General features: G+C 43.5%; 1 protein-coding gene across 6 annotated transcripts in view; it reads left to right on the top strand.

Annotated features, from left to right (window-relative positions):
- Positions 1 to 18,271, top strand: part of TRMU (tRNA 5-methylaminomethyl-2-thiouridylate methyltransferase) — a 39,945-nt gene extending 21,674 nt beyond the window's left edge. For 4 of the 6 annotated variants that reach the window (XM_025193548.1, XM_014526510.2, XM_025193549.1 and 1 more), the window contains 3 exons: positions 4,368 to 4,512; positions 5,064 to 5,146; positions 6,363 to 7,185. In XM_025193548.1, coding sequence (XP_025049333.1) covers positions 4,368 to 4,512; positions 5,064 to 5,146; positions 6,363 to 6,518 — 384 coding nt within the window. In that variant the 3' untranslated portion in view covers positions 6,519 to 7,185. Of the gene's footprint in view, positions 1 to 4,367; positions 4,513 to 5,063; positions 5,147 to 6,362; positions 7,186 to 9,917; positions 10,332 to 18,252 lie in introns of those variants that run through there. The other 2 variants (XR_003092090.1, XR_003092089.1) reach the window with 2 other exon arrangements.
- Positions 18,272 to 18,699: the final 428 nt, after the last annotated feature.

Raw genomic sequence — 18,699 nt, 5'->3', positions numbered from 1 at the left:
CAGGATCTCTTGCATCTGAGGGGAAAAGTAGTTCAGGAGAGTTGGCTGTACTTTAAGGAGGCTCTCTTAAAGGCACAGGAGCAAGCTATCCTGATGACGTGGAAGAATGGGAAGTATAGTAGGAGACCAGTCTGGCTGGACAGCAGTCTTTTCAAGGAGTTGAAACTCAAAAAGAAATCCTATAAAAAGTGGAAACTTGGTCATAGTATTGGGAAGAGTATAAGAGTATTGCACAGGCATTCAGGGAGAAAATTAGGAAGGCCAAGGCATGATTTGAGGTGCAGCTGACAAGGGACATAAAATGCAATGAAAAGGGATTCTATATAGGTATGTCTAAAGTAAAAGGAAGACCAGAGATTCCATGGGTAGGGACCGACCTAGATCACGGCAGAGTTCGTGGAACAACAGTGCCTTTAATCTTGCTCTTTGGTTCTCCTTTTGGTAATCTTCTCATGTGCCCCCGTTAATGCTGTGGTTTTTGTGTCTCAGCCACTTCTCAGCAGGGAAGTGGTTGGGGTGCACTGAAAACAGCAAGATTAAAGGCACCGCTGCATTGTTATCTTCAGCTGTGATTAAATAGGTCACTATCCATAGGTCCCTTGTGGAATGCGGAAGGCAATCTAGACATGGGCAATGCAGAGAAGCTTGAATGAAGTATGTAATGCCTTTTTACTTTGGTTTTCACAAATAGGGGCAGCTGCCAGCTGATGAGTACACTTGACAGCAGAGATAGGAAAGGAGATAAACAGCTTAGAGTAATGGCAAACCAGGTTAGGGATTACTTATAGTACCTAGATGTTTTCAAGTTAGCAGGGCCAGATGGAATGCACCTGAGGATACTGAAGGAATTAGTTGAGGTAATTTCAGAGCCATTGGCTATCTTTTTGAGAAGTCCTGGAGGTCAGGTGAGGTCCCAAATTACTGGAAAAGGACAAATATAGTGCCCATCTAAGAAAGGGAAGAAGGAGAATCCAGGAAACTAAAGACCGGTCAATCTGACCTCTATATATAGAAAAATCATGGAGGGAAGTCCTCAAGGAATCCATTGTGAAGCATCTAGTGGAGAACAAGGCGACTAGGAATAGTCAGTGTGGATTAACCAAGAGCAAGTCAGGCCTAATCAATTTGATTTCCTTCTATGATAAACTGCCAGGGTAACTAGGCCCTGTGGATGAGGGGAGAGCAGTGGGTTTGGTATACCTTGACTTCAGCAAGGCTTTTGACCCTGTCTGCTATGACATTCTCATAAACAAGCTATGGAAATACAGACTAGATGAAAGTACTATAAAGTGGATACATAACTGGTTGGATCTTTGTGCTTAGCAAACAGTCCTCAATGGTTCAGTGTCTAGTTGGGAAGAGGTATCATGTGGGGTTCCCCAGGGGTTTGTCCTGAGTCTGGTATTGTTGAACATCTTCATTAATGATTTGGATGATGGGATCGAGTGAACACTAAAGCAGATTTATGCATGATATTAAATTGAGTGGAATTGTGGACACTCTGGAGGGCAGGGCTAGAATCCAGAATGACCTGGATAGATTTGAAAAATGGTCCACAATCAGTACGAACTGGGGAATGACTTACTAGGCTACAGGATTGCAGAGAAAGACCTGGGGGTTACCATAGACCATAAGCTGAATGTGAACTAACTGTGTGCTCTTATTGCACCAAAAAAAAGCCAACGGCTTCCTGGGTCACATCATCAGGAGTGCTGCTTGCAAATCAAGGGACGTGATTCTTCCACTCTGTTCAGTGCTGGTGAGACCTCACCTGGAGTACTGTGTCTATTTTTGGGCCCCACATTTCAAGAAAGATGTGGACAGTTTGAAAAGTCTGGCACAGGGCAGCAAAAATGACTAGGGGCCTGGGAGGCAAGACTTATGAGGAGAGGCTGAAAGGATTTATTTAGCCTGGAAAAGAGAAGACTGAGGGGAAGTTTGACAATAATCTTCAAATACATTAAGGGTGATTATAGAGAAGTTGGAGATGGGCTTTTCTTTGTGACTGTATGGAACAGGACTAGGAGCAATAGCCTCAGGCTGCAGTAGGGGAAATTTAGGCTGGAGATTAGGAGGAACAATCTGACTATGAGAGTGGTCAGGCATTGGAACAGGCTGCCTAAAGAAATCGTGAAATCTCCATGCTTGGAAACTTTCAAAAGCAGGTTAGACAGATGCATGGCTGGGATGCTTTATGGACTAGAGGATCTCGTGAGGTCCCTTCCAACCCTGCTTTCCTATAATCCTGTGATTTTAACGTTGGATCCTGGAAAATGAACATTATTTGTTTTAGACTTGCATGGATCAGTAGTCTAAACATCCCTGGTGTTCTGTGTTTGGCAGTGATGGCTTTGTTAGGTGGAAGGGCTTTTTGTTGCATTGTAGTACTCAAAAGTATTTTTTCACTTTAAGAACAGAGTCAAAGCAAGGTCCCTGGTCATGAGGGCTTACACTCTTATATTAGATCTTGTGAAAGCACCTAACCTAAGGGTTAAAGTCAGTAGAGTGGGGCCAAGGGGAAGTACAGGGGATACCAACAAATTGCATAAGAATGCATTACTCAAAAGAATGTGTGTATTTTGATTGCTTAATTTTTATAGACAGAGATTTGTTTTAATGGGCATCAAGGGAATAACTGATTCTTAGAGAGGAATTTCATTGAGGAGACACTTTTGGACAAGAATGAAGAGGACAGCAGGGATAAGGAAAAGATTGAAGACCTAATTGTGGGAGAGTACATGAACTGGCAAAACTTCAGGGGAGGGAGCTGAAAAATAATTCTGACTCCTGGCATTTTTTCATTAGACTGTAATAAATCACCAATGTGGTCCCCATCTTTAAAAAAGGGAGGAGGGAGGACCTGGGCAACTATAGGCCCATCAGTCTTACCTCAATCCTGGGGAAACTCTTTGAGAAGATCATCAAGGAGCACATCTGTGATGGGCCGGCATCGGGGATGATGCTCAGGGGCAACCAGCACGGTTTCATTAGGGGTGGGTCATGTCGGACCAACCTGATTGCCTTTTACGATCAGGTCACAAAACTATTGGATGCAGGTGTCGCCGTGGATGTAGTCTTTCTGGACTTCAGCAAGGCCTTTGACTGTTGACCACCCCATCCTCATTAAAAAACTAGGCAACTGTGGCATCATTGCCTACACGGTCAGATGGATTGCAAATTGGCTGAAGGGTCATACTCGGAGGGTGTTGGTGGACGGGTCATATTTGACCTGGGGGGAAGTGGACAGTGGAGTCCTCCAGGGCTTGGTCTTTGGGCCTGCACTGTTTAATTTCTTTATCAGCGATTTGGACGATGGGGTGAAAAGCAACCTGTTTAAATTTGCTGATGATACCAAAATTTGGGGTGAGGTGGGCATGCTAGTAGGGAGGGAAAGACTGCAGCAAGACCTGGGTAGGTTGCAGGGATGGGCTAACAAAAACAGGATGTGTTTCAATACTGACAAGTGCAGGGTGCTGCACTTGGGCAGTAGTAACCGGCAGCACACTTATAAGATGGGAAACTCCCTTCTTGAGAGCACGGAGGCAGAAAGGGATCTTGGAGTCATTATTAACTCCAAGATGAACATGGGCTGATAATGTGAGGTCACGGTCGGCAGGGCCAACCGAACCCTATCGTGCATCCACAGGTGCATCTCAAGTAGGGCCAAGGAGGTGATTCTCCCCCTCTACGCGACACTGGTCAGGCCACAGCTGGAGTACTGTGTCCAGTTCTGGGCGCCCCACTTCACGAGGGATGTGGCCAACATTGAGAGGGTCCAGAGGAGGGCCACCCGCATGATCCGGGGACAGCAGGGCAGACCCTACAATGAGAGGCTGCGGGACCTGAACCTGTTCAGCCTTCACAAGAGAAGGCTGAGGGGGGACCTGGTGACTGTCTATAAACTCACTAGGGGGGGACCAGAAGGGCTTGGGGGAGACCTTGTTTCCCCTAGCGCCCCCCGGGATAACAAGGAATAACGGCCACAAGTTGTTGGAGAGTAGGTTTAGATTAGACATCCGTAAGAACTACTTCACGGTTAGGGCAGCTAGGATCTGGAACCAGCTTCCAAGGGAAGTGGTGCTGGCGCCTACCTTGGGGGTCTTTAAGAAGAGGCTTGATGCCTACCTGTCTGGGGTCATTTGAGCCTAGTTTTCCTCCTGCCCAGGCAGGGGCTTGAGCTTGAAGATCTACAAGGTCTCTTCCGACCCTACTTCTATGATTTTATGAAATCTAGTTGGTTAACTATGATATGAGCCTTTGTTTTGATTTGCCTTGATGCTTTTTTTTTTGTACTTTATGCTTTACTTCGCAACAAGTTATGCTATACCTGGCATAAGCATTGGCCTTAAACAAAAATTGTTTTTAAGGCACCATCTACAGATCACCCTGCACTGTATAGAGACCTAATGAGGACAAATCGAGTGCACTGGATTGCAGAGGAACCTCCTGCAGAACTAATTAGGAACAACATGATGGAGTGTCTTTTCAAATTTCAGCACCAGATGGCACTAGGTGAGCAAGCTTTGTTGATTTAAAACTTCAAATTGTGAAATGGAGATAGATTGAAATAGTGTATTAAACAGTTGCTCAAGAGGAAGTGGCAAATGTTTATAATAGCAATGCTTTTCCATTTTTGTGAAGACTTAGCCTTATTATTTATGGCAGAGCTGTCCAACTTCTCAGCAGCCTGGGGGCAGCACTGGAGAGGGGCCACATGCCACAAGGGCTGCAGAAGTGCAAGCCAAGTTCTCCCCTATCATCACCTGCTGCATGGTGTGTAGGCAGCCACTTCCCTGCTCCTCCACACATGCACATGGCCAGTCTCCTTCAGCTCACCAGCTGCAGGCTCCCCTGCTGCTTGGTGCTGTGCCACTTCCTGGGGTAGGTGCAGGAAGCAGAAGCCGGAGAGAAAGCCCAGAGCAATAGGAGGAGTGGCAGCCTGGTGGGAGCCTGGGGACTGCAGATTAACTACTCAGCCTGTTGAGCTGCCACTTGGACAGCCCTTTTTTATGCATATGAAAATATAAGAGCAAGCTGACTGTTCAGCAACTTTTTCTTTTCAGAGCCTTGCATGTTAACTCTAAACCAGGATGGGACAGTGTGGGTGACACTAGCTAAACCAATTAGAGCACTTACAGCAGGGCAGGTAAGCATTGTTAAAATGGGTTCTTGTCATTGCTGAACTTCTGTATTTTTATTAGTCTCGTAAGAGCAGTGTGAAGAATTTGAGAAAGGGACACTTGATAAACTGTCTCATGTAATTTTTCAGAAAGGTTGCTTTGTTATTATGGCAGTAATGCATGACTGTACTAACATTCAGAAAGTTTCCTACACAACCAAAGTACTAGAAACTTGTGGAATATTCAGACCTGCTCAAATACATGAAAAGCCCTCCAGTGGAATTTGGATTAGGAAGCTGAATCTGGCACAGGACTGAATGAATACACAAATCAGGCTAATTAATATACTGTTTTACAAACTTTAGAATACTGTGACTTACATATTTAATGTATACCTGGGATAGTATTATTGGTTTGTATGTCCAGAAGATTTTGTCTACTTCTAACAGATTCCTGAGTCCTAGGCCACTGACACGTACTCAGTTAAAGCCATGATGGGATTTGATCTGATCTGATCCCAGCAGTTGTGCCACCTGCCATGCCACATGTGTAGCAGGATGTATGGTTTCAGCATTGGGGACTGTATTCCAATTGCATCCTATTTGCCAGTTCAGGGGGAACCTGGGATCATGATCCTGGTCTCCCCCTGTACCTGCAAGTTGAAAGCAGGGTACCCAACAATCAGCTGATTGTCAGCAGGTTGTGGGACCACACTGGGGCCTGAAACAGCCCCAGTGCATCCCCAGAGCTAGCTGACAATCAGGTGATTGTTAGCTGGATCGGGACTACACTGGGGCCAGTTCTAGGACTGGTGTAGTCTAAGATCCAGTCAACAGTCAGCTGATTGTTGGTTGATGGAGACTGCACCAAGGCCAGTTAGAGACCCCAGTGCAGTCCTAACCCTCCCATGTGGAGGCATGATGGAAACCAGCCACAAGAATATTATGATTTTTTGTGTAATATCTTTGTGGAAGGTCTTCTTTTCTGTGGCACCATTAATTCCCTGAATGTGTGGCCAGGTTAGTATTTAAGGCATGATTAGCAGGCTAATCTTAAGTGTAATGTCTGCTAGGAGCCCTGGTGTAATAATGAAAAATGCAGTTGTGTACCAGTTGGTAATATAATTGTGTATCAGAGACAAAAATATATGAGAGTATATTACCATGTTATCAGTGGAACACGTTCTTGAGGAAACTCTTGTGCTTAGATGCTATAAACATTATTGATGTGTTTGTCTTCTAGTTTGCTGTGTTCTACAAGGGTGACGAGTGCCTTGGCAGCGGGAAAATCTCAAGGCTGGGCCCATCAGTATATACCTTACAACAGGGTAAAAGCAAAGAGGAGGTTTCAAAGAATGCGTTAGCAGAGGATGTTGAGAAGTTAGAGCCAGCAACATAATGGGCATATTTGTTCTTAAATGAAAGACTTCTGAGAAACTGGAGCCTAAGAATAATGAGAGCAATAATAAACACATTTCTTTGATGAGCTGTAACTTGCAAAAGGGTGAGTCTGGTCATGTTTTTCCGCCATAAAATACTACAACTCATAAAGGAGTTGTCTCTCTTGAATGAAACTACTGAGCTAATAATAGATGAACCTCTATTTCAGACATACAAAATGGTACCTGAGGACCAGTTAGACAGCAGTTTTGATATAGTTTTATTACATTACATGGTGATTTATGTTGGTGAAAACATCAAACAACGATAAACAATGTCAGTAGACAGGAAGGTTGCCATAACTGTTTAAGAGACTACTTGGCAGTTTCCAGTTGAGCACTTTTTTTGAAGGCTAAGGTTAAATGTAAAAATATTTAATGTAAGAGTCCACAAATCTGTACAAAACTATTCTGTTCCAGAACACTGTAAACACTTAAAAATACAAATAAGGTTTTACTTTTGATTATTTGTACAGTGATACCAGTCCTGTATCAGAAAACAAAATTAGCGAATATTCAGTTTATAATAAGGCTATTAATTGCCTAAATTACTGTGTACTAGCAGCAGTATATACCAATATTTTAATTTAAAAAAAATGATGAATGAAATCCCAAGCCTCGCTTCATAAAGACCTGAAAGCTAATTTTAAAAAATGTGTGTTTGTAAATATAAAGTACAATACACATATTAAACTTGCATTTGTACATGTACATTTTGGGAGAAAGATATGTAGTGTCTCATGTGGAGGTTCTATACTTTGCATGAACTGAGCCATATATTTCTTCCTTGCAATAAATGCTGTCAAATTTATTTTAAATGTGCTTGAATCTCTAACTGTAAATTCGGGTTTTCTTATGGGTCAGATTTACAAATCTAGTGACTTGAAAGTATGTTTGATATACCTTAAAAATATCAGAATCAGTTAATAGTAAGCTGTTTTACTGGAGTTAAGAAGCAATTTTATGAACTGTCCAGGGTAAGAATTGTATGTCCTGTCTCCTGAGAACACTTGCTACTTAAAGAAAGCCAACTTGCATGGTGATCAGGAGAGATTCTGGGTGACTCCAAAAGGGAGTCCATAGCGCCCGTCTTTAAGAAAGGAAAGAAGGAGGATCTGGGGAACTACAGACCGGTCAGCCCTATGTCAGTCCCTGGAAAAAGCATGGAGCAGATCCTCAAGGAATCCATTTCTGAGCATTTGGAGAAGAGGAAAGAGATCAGGAACAGTCGGCATGGATTTACCAAGGGCAAGTCATGCTTGACCAACCTGATTGCCTTCTGTGATATGATTGGCTCTGGATGCAGGGAGGGCAGTGGATGTGATGCACCTTGACTTTAGCAAGATTTTGATATGGTCTCCTACAACATTCTTGCAAGCAAGCTAAGAAAGTATGGGTTGGGTGAATGGATTGTAAGGTCGATAGAAAATTGGCTGGATCGTTAAGCTTGTAGTTATAATCAATGGCTCAGTGTCTAGCCAGCAGCCATTATCAAGTGGAGTGCCCCAGGGGTTGGTCTTGGGGCCAGTTTTGTTCAATGTCTTCATCAGTGACCTGGAAGATGGCATAGAGTGTACCCTCAGCAAGACTCAGGGGTGTCGGTTGCAGCCATGTTGGTCTAAGGACATAGGCAGACAAGGATCTTTGGGTAAATCGGATACCCTTTATTAGACTAACTAAAACAGTTGGAAAAATTCTTCTTTGCAAGCTTCTGGGTACAATAGGGCAGGCTATTATTTTGGCTGGAGGGTGGGTTAACGAGTTTTGGCAAGCTGTAGGGTAGCTGCAGGGGTAGCCCTGCCCCTTGAAAGGTGCTCTGCCTCCTGGTCTCCATCTTGGGAATGGAAGTCCCACCTCCTAACCCCTGACCTTTGTCACCAGAAGTCCCCTGAAAATACTTCATTTGGGAAGCTGGGTTTGCCATCTTGGTACTGGAAAAAAACCAAATTATGTACTAAGAAGCAAACATCCACAATAATATATTTTAATTTTATTTTTAAAAAATTGTCCTGATTTGTGTGCGTTTGCATCATATATATATAGGTGATTGCCTAATAGCTCAATATAAAGTCTTACTCTTGTATATTGGGGGGTGGTATGGGGCTTGTAGGGGACTGTAGGTGGTTTTGTGGGAGGGTGTGGGTGAGTGAGGGTGTGGGTGGGTGCAATGTTTGTGAGGTGTGTGATTGTGGGGGGGAGGGGGGGTTATGGGGGAGGGTTTGTAGATATGGTGGGGTGTGCATGGGAGCCCCCTGTGTGTGCCCCTGAGATAGTCACCACATGCTCTGCAACGCCTCCCCACCACCGCCAACAGTGCGCAGCCCCTGCCCTGTGCCGCACCGGCTCCAGACTCACCCCAGCAGGAGTGGACCAGCTGGAACCTGGGCACAGCCCTGACCCCCAGCGCACCCTGTGCCTGCTCTGCACTACCCACCTGTGGCACGTTCTGCTGCCCGTACCTTTCTGATTCTATCCCTGGATGGGATTCCATCCAGGAGAGCACAAAACAACGGCAGGCCAAGGCTCCCTCTTCCTGAAAGAAGAAGGGTGTTTGTATCCCAGGGGTGGGAAAAATATGGCCCGCGGTCCGCATTCAACCCACAGAGGGGCTTTGTCCAGCCTGCGGTGGGTCCATCCATCCTTCCTGGCCCAGGCACTGATAGGTGGTGGCATGTCCTGCCGCCCCTTGGGCATGCAGTGGGGCTGGGGCAGCTCCATAGCTGGACTGCCTTTCTAGACAACCCAGGCAGTGGCAGCTTCTTCCATCTGCTGCCACCACTGGCCCATCAAGGAGAGCACAAAACAACTGCAGATGCTTTCTCTGCCTGAAGAAGAGTGTTTGAACCTGCAAAGAAGAATTTTTCCAACTATTTTAGTTGGTCTAGTAAAAGATATTAGATTTGCTTTCAGCAACTCTCAGGATGATACCAAGCTGGGTGAAGTAGTAGATACACTGGAGGGTAGGGTTAGGATTCAGAGAGACTTGGACAAATTGGAGGATTGGACCAAAAGAAATCCCTTGAGGTTCAGTAAGGAGAAATGCAAAGTCCTGCACTTCAGACAGAACAGCCTCATGTACCAGTACAGGCTGGGGGCTGACTGGCTGGGCAGCAGCTCTGCAGAAAAGGACCTGGGGGTTACAGTGGACATAAGCTGAATAGTGAAAATAGAATGAGCCAAAATCTTGCTAATCAGAGCCAGAGTGTGCCTTGTACATTTTGGGGAGGGGCCATGTTTGTTGTCCCTTTGTGTAAAGCTCATGAAAATGTTAGAGTGAAGTGATACAGAGACATGGGAAAAGGGGTGCAAAGTCTGCCTAACTTCCACCTGTCATCCTAATTGCACTTGTTGGTTTCTAGCTTTGCTAAGGAAAATAAGGCTGATGTGAACTATGAAGCAGATGAGTGACCTTTCAGTGAGAGAGCAGCACCACTGACCTGAAATGTCAGCTGACCAATCTGGGCAGGGGGGAGGGGTGAGAAAAGCCTGTTGGTTAATATAAAATGCATATCAAGTTCTTTTTCAATCAGAAAATATTTTTCCCTTGTAAGGGTCTGCTTCTGCTTTTTGTGACCATCGTTCTCCCAGCACCTGCTCATTTTAATTTTGTTACCGTTTTCCAGTTAATGGCCTACGTGCTGAGTTTTTTCCCCATCTTGTCACCTTCACCCCCAAAATCTCAAATCTACAAAATGTAGACTAGTAAAATGTTATAATGGTCTGTATTTTTTCTAATTTAATTTATCCAGTAAATATGTAATAAACACTCTCTAAATGTGCTGTGTGTGTTATGTTGATATGATTTACTTCTACTTCACCTGGAAACTTCTTACCATAACTTGATCTCACTCATGTATTTTGGGGGGGTTTATACTTATTTGTAGAAGGCACGGAGCCTGAAGGGGACAAGTGGAAGGAATGCCAACTGAAGGGGCCATTCATCTCCAGTAGAATAGCTGTTTTTTGCCTTAATGAAATGTGTTGGTTTCCTGGGCAGAACTTCTGCAGCTAATGAAACTACTGCAAGTTTGGATTCCATTTTTGTCTGGTTTGTACTAGAAGTCTAGTTAAGAAAATACAGACATTTTGACTGAACCTCAGTCCAATTCTCTTGGTTTTCAATCTGTGTTCCAGATGCTTGCTCCTTCAGTGTTAAGGCTTTTCTGGGATATCTTTTATTGGACCAACTGTATATTTTTCTCCCCTAGTAATTACCCTCATCTGCTTTTCATGTGCTGTTTGTTTGAGGGATACACGTTTATCTTGCAATTATCCTTGTGAATAAAAGAACAATTGCAAGACATTGAGCCAAGAGAAGACACAGCTCATCAACCTCATTGGTGTCTACGGATGTTGGCCAGGGCTCTTGCACCACAGGGTCAGGACCCTGCTGCTCCTGGGGCTTCAAGGGCCAGATCCCGAGGGACAGGGGCCATGGCTGCCACACCCCGAGCTAGGGTGCAGCAGCATGATGTGTGCTATGGGAATCCCCTGCAGGGGGAAATCCTGGGGCATGGCAGCATGAAACACATGGCGAGAATCTCCTGGCAGGGGATTTCTGGCATGCATTTTATGCACACATGCAGTACATGAATCTCCCTGTAGATCAGGCCCCTCTGCACCTACAGTTGTGCACCCTGGGAATTCCCCTGCAGCCGCTGGGCAAGGCACAGGTCTTCCTCGCTCCGTGCCTGCCGCATGAGCCTGCAAGCTCAGAATTCAATGAGGTTCCCTACTTTGTGTCTCCAGATGTCGAGGCCAGATACCTGGGGCTGTTGTCATGCTGGATTTGAGCCCCTGAATCTCCAGGAGCAGCTGCCCAGGGCAGCCAGAGAGCATGGGCAATCCTAGGCAGCCCCATACTCTTGTACCATAAGCAAACATGTATACTGTGAAAAGGTGGTACAGCAATTTATTGCTGTAAATTGTTGGGGCTACAATTGTGGGTGTGTGTGGTGTGACAAAGGGCATGGATGTCTGTTTGGTTTTGTGTTGCCATAAAATGTTTATGGTGACACAAGGGCAACATCTGTTTCCAGCCATAGACTATTCTGTGTCTACAGAGGACAAGACTAGTGGCAACAGTCTCAGATTGCAGCACAGGAAATTTAAGTTGGAAATTACTAAGAACTGTCTCTGAGAGTGGTTAAGCAATGGAACAAGCTACCCATAGAGGTTGTGGACTCTTCGTTCTTAGGAACTTTCAAGAGCAGATTAGACAGACACTTGGTTGGGATGCCTTAGTCAGGAATGATCCTGCCTTGTGTGAGGAACTGAATGACCTCCTAAAGTCCCTTCTAGCCCTACTTTTTCTGTAGCTCTACAGCCCTTGTATTATATTGAATTTGTTGTACTTTTTAAAACACTAAACATGTTCTCTTTACTGATACTGAATTTCTGGAAAAATTGCATTAGTACAATTAGTACAAAGTTTAAGTGTTTTGCTTCCCCCAAGAATGCACTGCTTAAGGATATATAATTACTTCTAAACTTAATTGTCTGTACAGTAGAGTTGTTTTTATATAGAGATACAGGATTTAAAAATACAGTTTTTGTCTGGGATTATGAAATATGATAGGGTTGAGCTGTGGCCATATCACAGTCCACATTAATAGTTATCTGCTTTTGTCATTTATTTTAAAGTATATACCTGAAGAAGAGGAGAAAATTGTTGCAAGGAGAAAAGTTGTGTTATACCTAAGAAAAGTGAGGCTCAGAAGGAAGCCTTGGGAGACTAGTATGCCTCTTCCTACCTACCGCTTACCTCCTTATATTTCTTGTTTTCCTCTGGGACTATCTCAGGTTATGATTTTCAAAATACTGGGGCGATCCATTCCAATGAAACATTTCAAACGTGTTATGTATGAGGTAAGGATTTCCTAGGGTTTGATCTTTTTATTGGATCAACTGTATAGTTGGGATAGTGTTAGACTAATTCTAACTCTATCCCAACTATATAGTTGGTCCAGTAAACACCCTAAGAAATCCTTGCCTTGCATAATTTCTGGACTGTCATAGCTACAACATTACACTTGCCATGTGTATATTTTGTATATAAATAACTCTTACCATACCATTACTCTTACCATATATATGAGTTAGAATTTTATATAATTTTAGAGAAAACACAATCGTTTTTTACCACAGGGTATGATCTTTAAAATTACAAGGGAGTCTTTGTCAATAAGACTGTAATTTTGCCAGAACTTATACTGACTTTAATAAAGAGCAAGATTTGGCTCACTTATGCCAATTTTCTTTTAAAACTATTTTTATTTTCCTACTACAAAAATGATCATTGGCAGCAATGGTGGCAGTCCCTTGAGATGAGGATGGTGGCTTTCCAGTGAATAGGGAAGTCATTGGTAAGTCTGGAGATGAATGAAGATACTGATCTGAGACCCTCACATTTGACTACAGGTATGGCAAATAGTTCCAGGAAGGAGGATCCTAGTGATGTTGGGTTCCGGTTTTTTCCCTTTGTCTCGCTTTACTATGAAGGCAAAGTTTGCTCAAAAAGATTAATGCATTGTTGTACATCCTGGTGCTACTGGGGATTATTCAGTGCTTGAGTCTCGCAGGTATTGATGATAATAGGATTTCTTCAGATTGACCTTTAAAGTGTCCTTTAATTGCTTCTTTTGCCCACCTCTAGTGTGCTGACCATAACCAAGTTAAGAGTACAGAACCTGTTTTGGAAGCCCATTGTCCAGCATCCTAGTGACATGTCCTGTCCAATGGAGCTGGTGCTATTAAACATGGCTTCATTGCTAGCAGTGGTGGCTTGAGCCAGAATGCTGACATTTGTTCTTCTGTCCTTCCAACTGCAATGGAGGATTTTCTGAAGCCATTGCAGATGGTAACTATCCAAAGCTTTCAGGTGTTTCTAACATGTCCAAGTGTCACATAACAGAGTAGAGACGAAAAAATGTAGAATAGAGCAAGACAAAAAAGAGCTTTTTAAAAAAATAATCATTTTTGCTTTTCACTGTTGTATTCTCCTACTCTGGGTCATGAACCAGCAAAAGGGAATTGAAGTTTGGGTTCAAACACTGCAGGTGACTGTCAGTTAAAACATTTCTTTCTCCTCTGGCATATGTGCACAGCAGCATCTTTCTTGTTATGTATTTTAAATTGTAAGTTTGTTCCAGCTCAAGTTGGGGACTACACTTCAACCTATCTAATCTCCACTGCTTACATTTAAAACATGGTTCACTGAGTGGCTGGATACTTTCAAGTTCTTAAATGTAATGCATTCAATTTTACTTTGAGAATTGTTGGTATAAAAATACCTTCATTTTTAGCAAATCGTAGTTTGTGGAGACTATGAAACTCAGAGAGAAGTCTACCACTTAGAGTCTAAGTTGAGTTATCTAGGCTGGCAGTTAAAAAATCCCCTCCTTATTTTAAAAACTGAGTTCACGCTCTATGGCAGTCAGACGCAAGTGGGAAACTTCAAAATGTTAGTTTTTCAAAGTCTCATTTTCCAGAGTATCTAAAATTGGAGGGGGGTTGTTGAGGGGCAGGGAAGGGGAGAGAAACCTGGATGCACAACCTTTGAGAGTTCGCTAAGCCTCTACACCAGTAGTTCTCAACCTCCATAGACTCAAGGCATCTGTCAGAAGATACCAGCTCTTGGCTTTCAATCGTTTCTTGACTATGAAAAAAGAGAAATTCTTCAGTGGCAAAGAACCCAGAAAGACTACAGCAGGTCAGAATGGTTTTGAAATCTCGGGGTTTCTTTTTAACTGGAGACAAACGACGTGTTGTTTCATATGTGACGATGCACCTCACCATCTGCACCCACCTTCCTAGATCTACCCTTGGCAACTTCTATTCTGTAAAGTTTTAGGCCCAAGGTTAAGGGGGTAGTTTTAATTCGATGTTTTTCTCCCCAAATATAACCTCTTCTTTACCAAAAACTAGTAGAACCTCTTGCATGGATTTTTTGGGGGGGAAAAGAAGTCTGTCAGAGGATAGGCTGAACAATGGGGTTCAGATGCCAGATCTTCACTGGTGCTGCCACCACTATGGCTAAGTGATACTTTGCAGGGAATACGTGGCAAAGGAGGGCAGGGATGGTTGCTCAAATACCCCTGTTTGGACCCTGCCCTTTCCCTCCCATGCCACCCATGCAGTAAGCAGGATGAGATCATTAAGCACACATCAGGGCTCATGGGAGGTGAGCCATCACCATGTACACTGTTCTCTCTACCTCCTCCTGCCTTTGGGGTTGCTACTGCACCCCGTGCTTCTGCAGTGATGTTGGTGCTTCCTCCCCTCCCCCTGCTCTCGGGTGACAATCTCTCAGGTGCTCAGGACCATGCTGGGCTCAGGTGCCAGCTGTGCCACTCCCTAGTTTTCACCATCCTGGCCTGGTGGTGGTGGAGATGCAGCTCCTCCCTGCACAGGGTAGCAGAGAGCACCAGGGGTTGGGATAGGTCAAGTTCCATGCCCACCCCTGCCCTCACCCCACATAGACTGGGACAGGGCTGGGCCCTTGAGTCTGCGTGTGAGTTCACCCCGTATGAGTGGAGAGTGGAGTGTGGTGGCGAGCCTGGTGGTAAGTGCGGGTAGGAGGAACTGGTCCAGGGCAGTAAGAACAGGTGGAGCACTGAGGCAGCATGAGGTGGCACATACTAGAAGGTGCAGACCAGTGGGTTAACCTCAGGTTCAAGACACCCCTCACTGGCGGGGGAATTGTCCAGGCACGGGCAAGACCGAGCCTGTGCTTAGTGGCTTCATTTATCTGCTTATCCTCTTGCACCTTGCAGTGCTCTTCAGAAGATCTGGTGACACCGTTGGGTGCCTGACACCCTGGCTTAGAATCACTGGCGTGGGCAGATCCTTGGACTCTGCATTGGTGGCTTCCGGCTGCGTTTCTGTCTGGAAGCTGCCACAGGGCCTGGTGCTGGTTAACAATTTTGAGGACCATGTTTGGGGGCAGGAGTTGACTGATCAGGTTGGCAGCAGGCACAACCCTGGGAGAGTGGCATGCCCTTTGGAGGGTAGGCTTATGTTTATGATGCAAAGGATCTTGAGAACTGGACTGCAGGTTACAAAGGGAAAGTCAGGAAAGGCAAATGCAATATAGAAGATGAGCAACTATAAAAAGGGAGTGGGGAGAACTACCTGCAGGGCAACACTGAACAGAAGGATCTGGGGGGTTATGGTGCTTCCCAAAACCTGCATCAACTGAGTGATGCTGATATACCTGCCTGCACCACAGGCTGTGTTAACAGAAGCATTGTATAGAAGACATGGATGAAATACTGCAGTGATCTCCACCCCCCCCCCCCCGGCTGCTGCAGTATCCTGGCGTGATGTGAGATCCTTTTAAGGGTGCTGCAGAGTGCTGAGCAACTATTAGGTGTGCAAACGCTTATCCAGGATTCACAAGATAAAACCAGAGGTTTCAAATAGGAGTCCATGGTGTCAAAACCATTCTGCCCTGTTGTGGGCTTTCTGAATTCCTTGCAACAGAAGCATTGCTCTAGTATTTTCCTGTAGTCAAGAAATGTGTGAAAGCAAAGTGCTAGCACTTTCCAAGGGGTGCCTTGAGAATAAGGAGGTAGACTTTACCTAAAATACTGCATCCAGCTTTGGGCACTGTAGTTTAAATACGATGTAAAGCAATGAAAAGGATCCAGAGGTGAATGACAAAGATGATGCAGTAGTTGAAATGCAAACCACGTAAGGAAAAGTGGAAGGAGATAGGTGTATTTCAATTTGGAGAAAAAGAGATTAACGAGCAGAGGGGGACATAGTTTTCAAAAGTTTGAAAGGCTGCCATAAAAAAAGAAAAACAAAACTTGTTCTCTTGCTTCAGAGAGCAGGACTTGAGGCAATGGGTTTAAACTGCAGCAAAGCTGATTTAGATCAAATCTCAGGAAAAACTTAACTGTAAGAATGACAGGGCAGTAGAACAAGCTGCCTGGGGGAGCTGTGCTATCTTCTTCATTGGGGTTTTTCAAGGTGAAGCTGGATAGCATCCGTTTGGAAAGGTTTGGGAATGCTGAATCCTAGATGACCCTTGAGCCCCTACCAAGCCTTTGATTCTGTAGCTCTTCCAGTGAGCCGGGGCAACTAGCTACTTCCTTTCAGTTCACCTGGTTTCCTCAACTCTAAATATTTAAAGAGGTTGATTTTGCTTTTTTGGACTTTATTGAAGAAGTGAATCTTAAAGATACATTTGGATTAGGGGTAAGTGGCAGCTTGCTGGACCAGGGAAAACACATGGGGAAAGTCATGGAGGTGATTGTGGGAAAATCAGACACATGAGCCAACGTGACTTTGGGTGAGGTGAAATCCCCCTGAAGAAAATTCAAATTTGCTATGGCATATTTTTTTATTGAAGGCTTAGGAGCAACTTAGAGTGTTAAAGTTTACTTGCTTTGCTATAACATTGCTTTATTTTGATATACCTTGGTGCTTTTTCAATAATTTCATGCTTTATTTTAAAAAGTCCCACAATTATTTGTCATAAAGTATACATTCCACAAAAAAATTACTCTGTAATCTGGAGCTAGTTAGGGACAAAACAATGGCATGTCTTATCAGGTTTCAGCACCAGATGGCAGTAGGTGATCAAATTTTGTTCATTTCAGTTCATTCCTATTTTTTTACTGTTTCATAATTTTTTTTTTTTAATAGTGCCATTAGTGTATTTTTCCCTGGGAGGTAAAAGTTTGAGATACTGAGGTTTTTCTATTTACGTGGACTTGGATTTGGACTTGTTTAAGCCACAATAAAAGAGATTTTTATGTCAGTGCAGAGGAGAACTAGTTGATGTTTAATACCTTTGTCTTTCTAATGACATTAATGTTAATTCTAAACTAAGAAGGAATATTGTGATATTGATCAAATCAATAAAGAGCTCAGGATAGGTAAGTACTGCTGTAATACCACTTATTTTTCTCTGTTCTTAAACCCATTCATCAATATTAACTTTATCATTCCAAATCATACTGGTTCTCTTGGTTATTAACCTGTACAATACTTCTAATGATTCTTCCAACGCATCTATCACAGAATATAATTAATATTTCAAGTACAGGCCACACAACTTTAAATAGAACCACCTGTGATGTTAAGAGGTTTGGGTCGTAAGAACCTCTGTTTGACTTTTTGAACTTTTACAATAGGTTACCTGCAGATGTCTCTTTACAAGTATATTGTGCTGTATTAACTTTCCAATATCAGTTAGAAGAACTTAAGAATGGGAAATGTTAATAGAGCAGTTATTCCACTTAGTTTTACAGAACTGTTCTCTCAGGCTATCTATTCAGAAATTGCCTTCACAATTAGAGTGCTATAAACTTGATTTGGAAAATTTGAATTCCATCCAAAGCCTGCTGAAATACCTGGGCCACTCCTAATGGGCTTGAACGGTATTTGTATTGGACTCTATCCATGGAACTGAGTTAATTTTGAGTGATAAATACATGAATCAACCCAGGGGTTTGGTCAGTGGTTCACTGCTTGGAAGCTTTGCAGCATTATAATCTGTGCGCCTAATGCCTGCTTGAGGTAATGCTACCCTTTTCTGTGACAAGAAAATTTGATCTACTACTGAGTTTCTCATGTAATGATGTGAAAGCTCGTGATGGAATTTCTCTTGATGTTTTATGTTTGTTTACACTTAAGTGAGCCAACAACTTTATCCATTTTTACGTTTTTTCTCCTTTCCCGTAGTATGAACTTCAGTCAGAGCAAACAAAAAGAAATAAAACTACTATTAATTCCAGTATTTGTGGAGATCTCTTTTCACAGCTACATCAGTTACTCAGCGTACACTGTGAGTGCTATAAATTTTGTTGCTTGTCTTGTTGGTTGTTGTCCTCTCAAAAGGGTCATGAGCACCTGGCAGCAGAAAAATCTTGAGGCTGGGCCCACTGATTTATGCCCTAGAACAGGGCAGCAGGAGAGGAGCCTTTTCAGATAATGTGTTTCAGAGACACTGAAAATTTAAAACCAGCAGCATAACATGCATTTTTCTTCTTAAGTGAAAGCCCAGCTTAAAAATGATGACGGCAATAACAGGAAATTTTTCCTGAGGAGCTGTAACTTGCAAAGGTTGAGTTGAGAATATCTTGCCATAGTTTTTAACTGATGGTACCTGATGGGATTTTAAACAAAAAA

The sequence above is a fragment of the Alligator sinensis genome, unplaced genomic scaffold (genome assembly GCF_000455745.1).
Source record: "Alligator sinensis unplaced genomic scaffold, ASM45574v1 scaffold1061_1, whole genome shotgun sequence".
Lineage (NCBI taxonomy): Eukaryota > Metazoa > Chordata > Crocodylia > Alligatoridae > Alligator > Alligator sinensis.
Note: the sequence above shows the minus strand (reverse complement) of the source record. Positions and strands in the feature narration are given on the sequence as shown.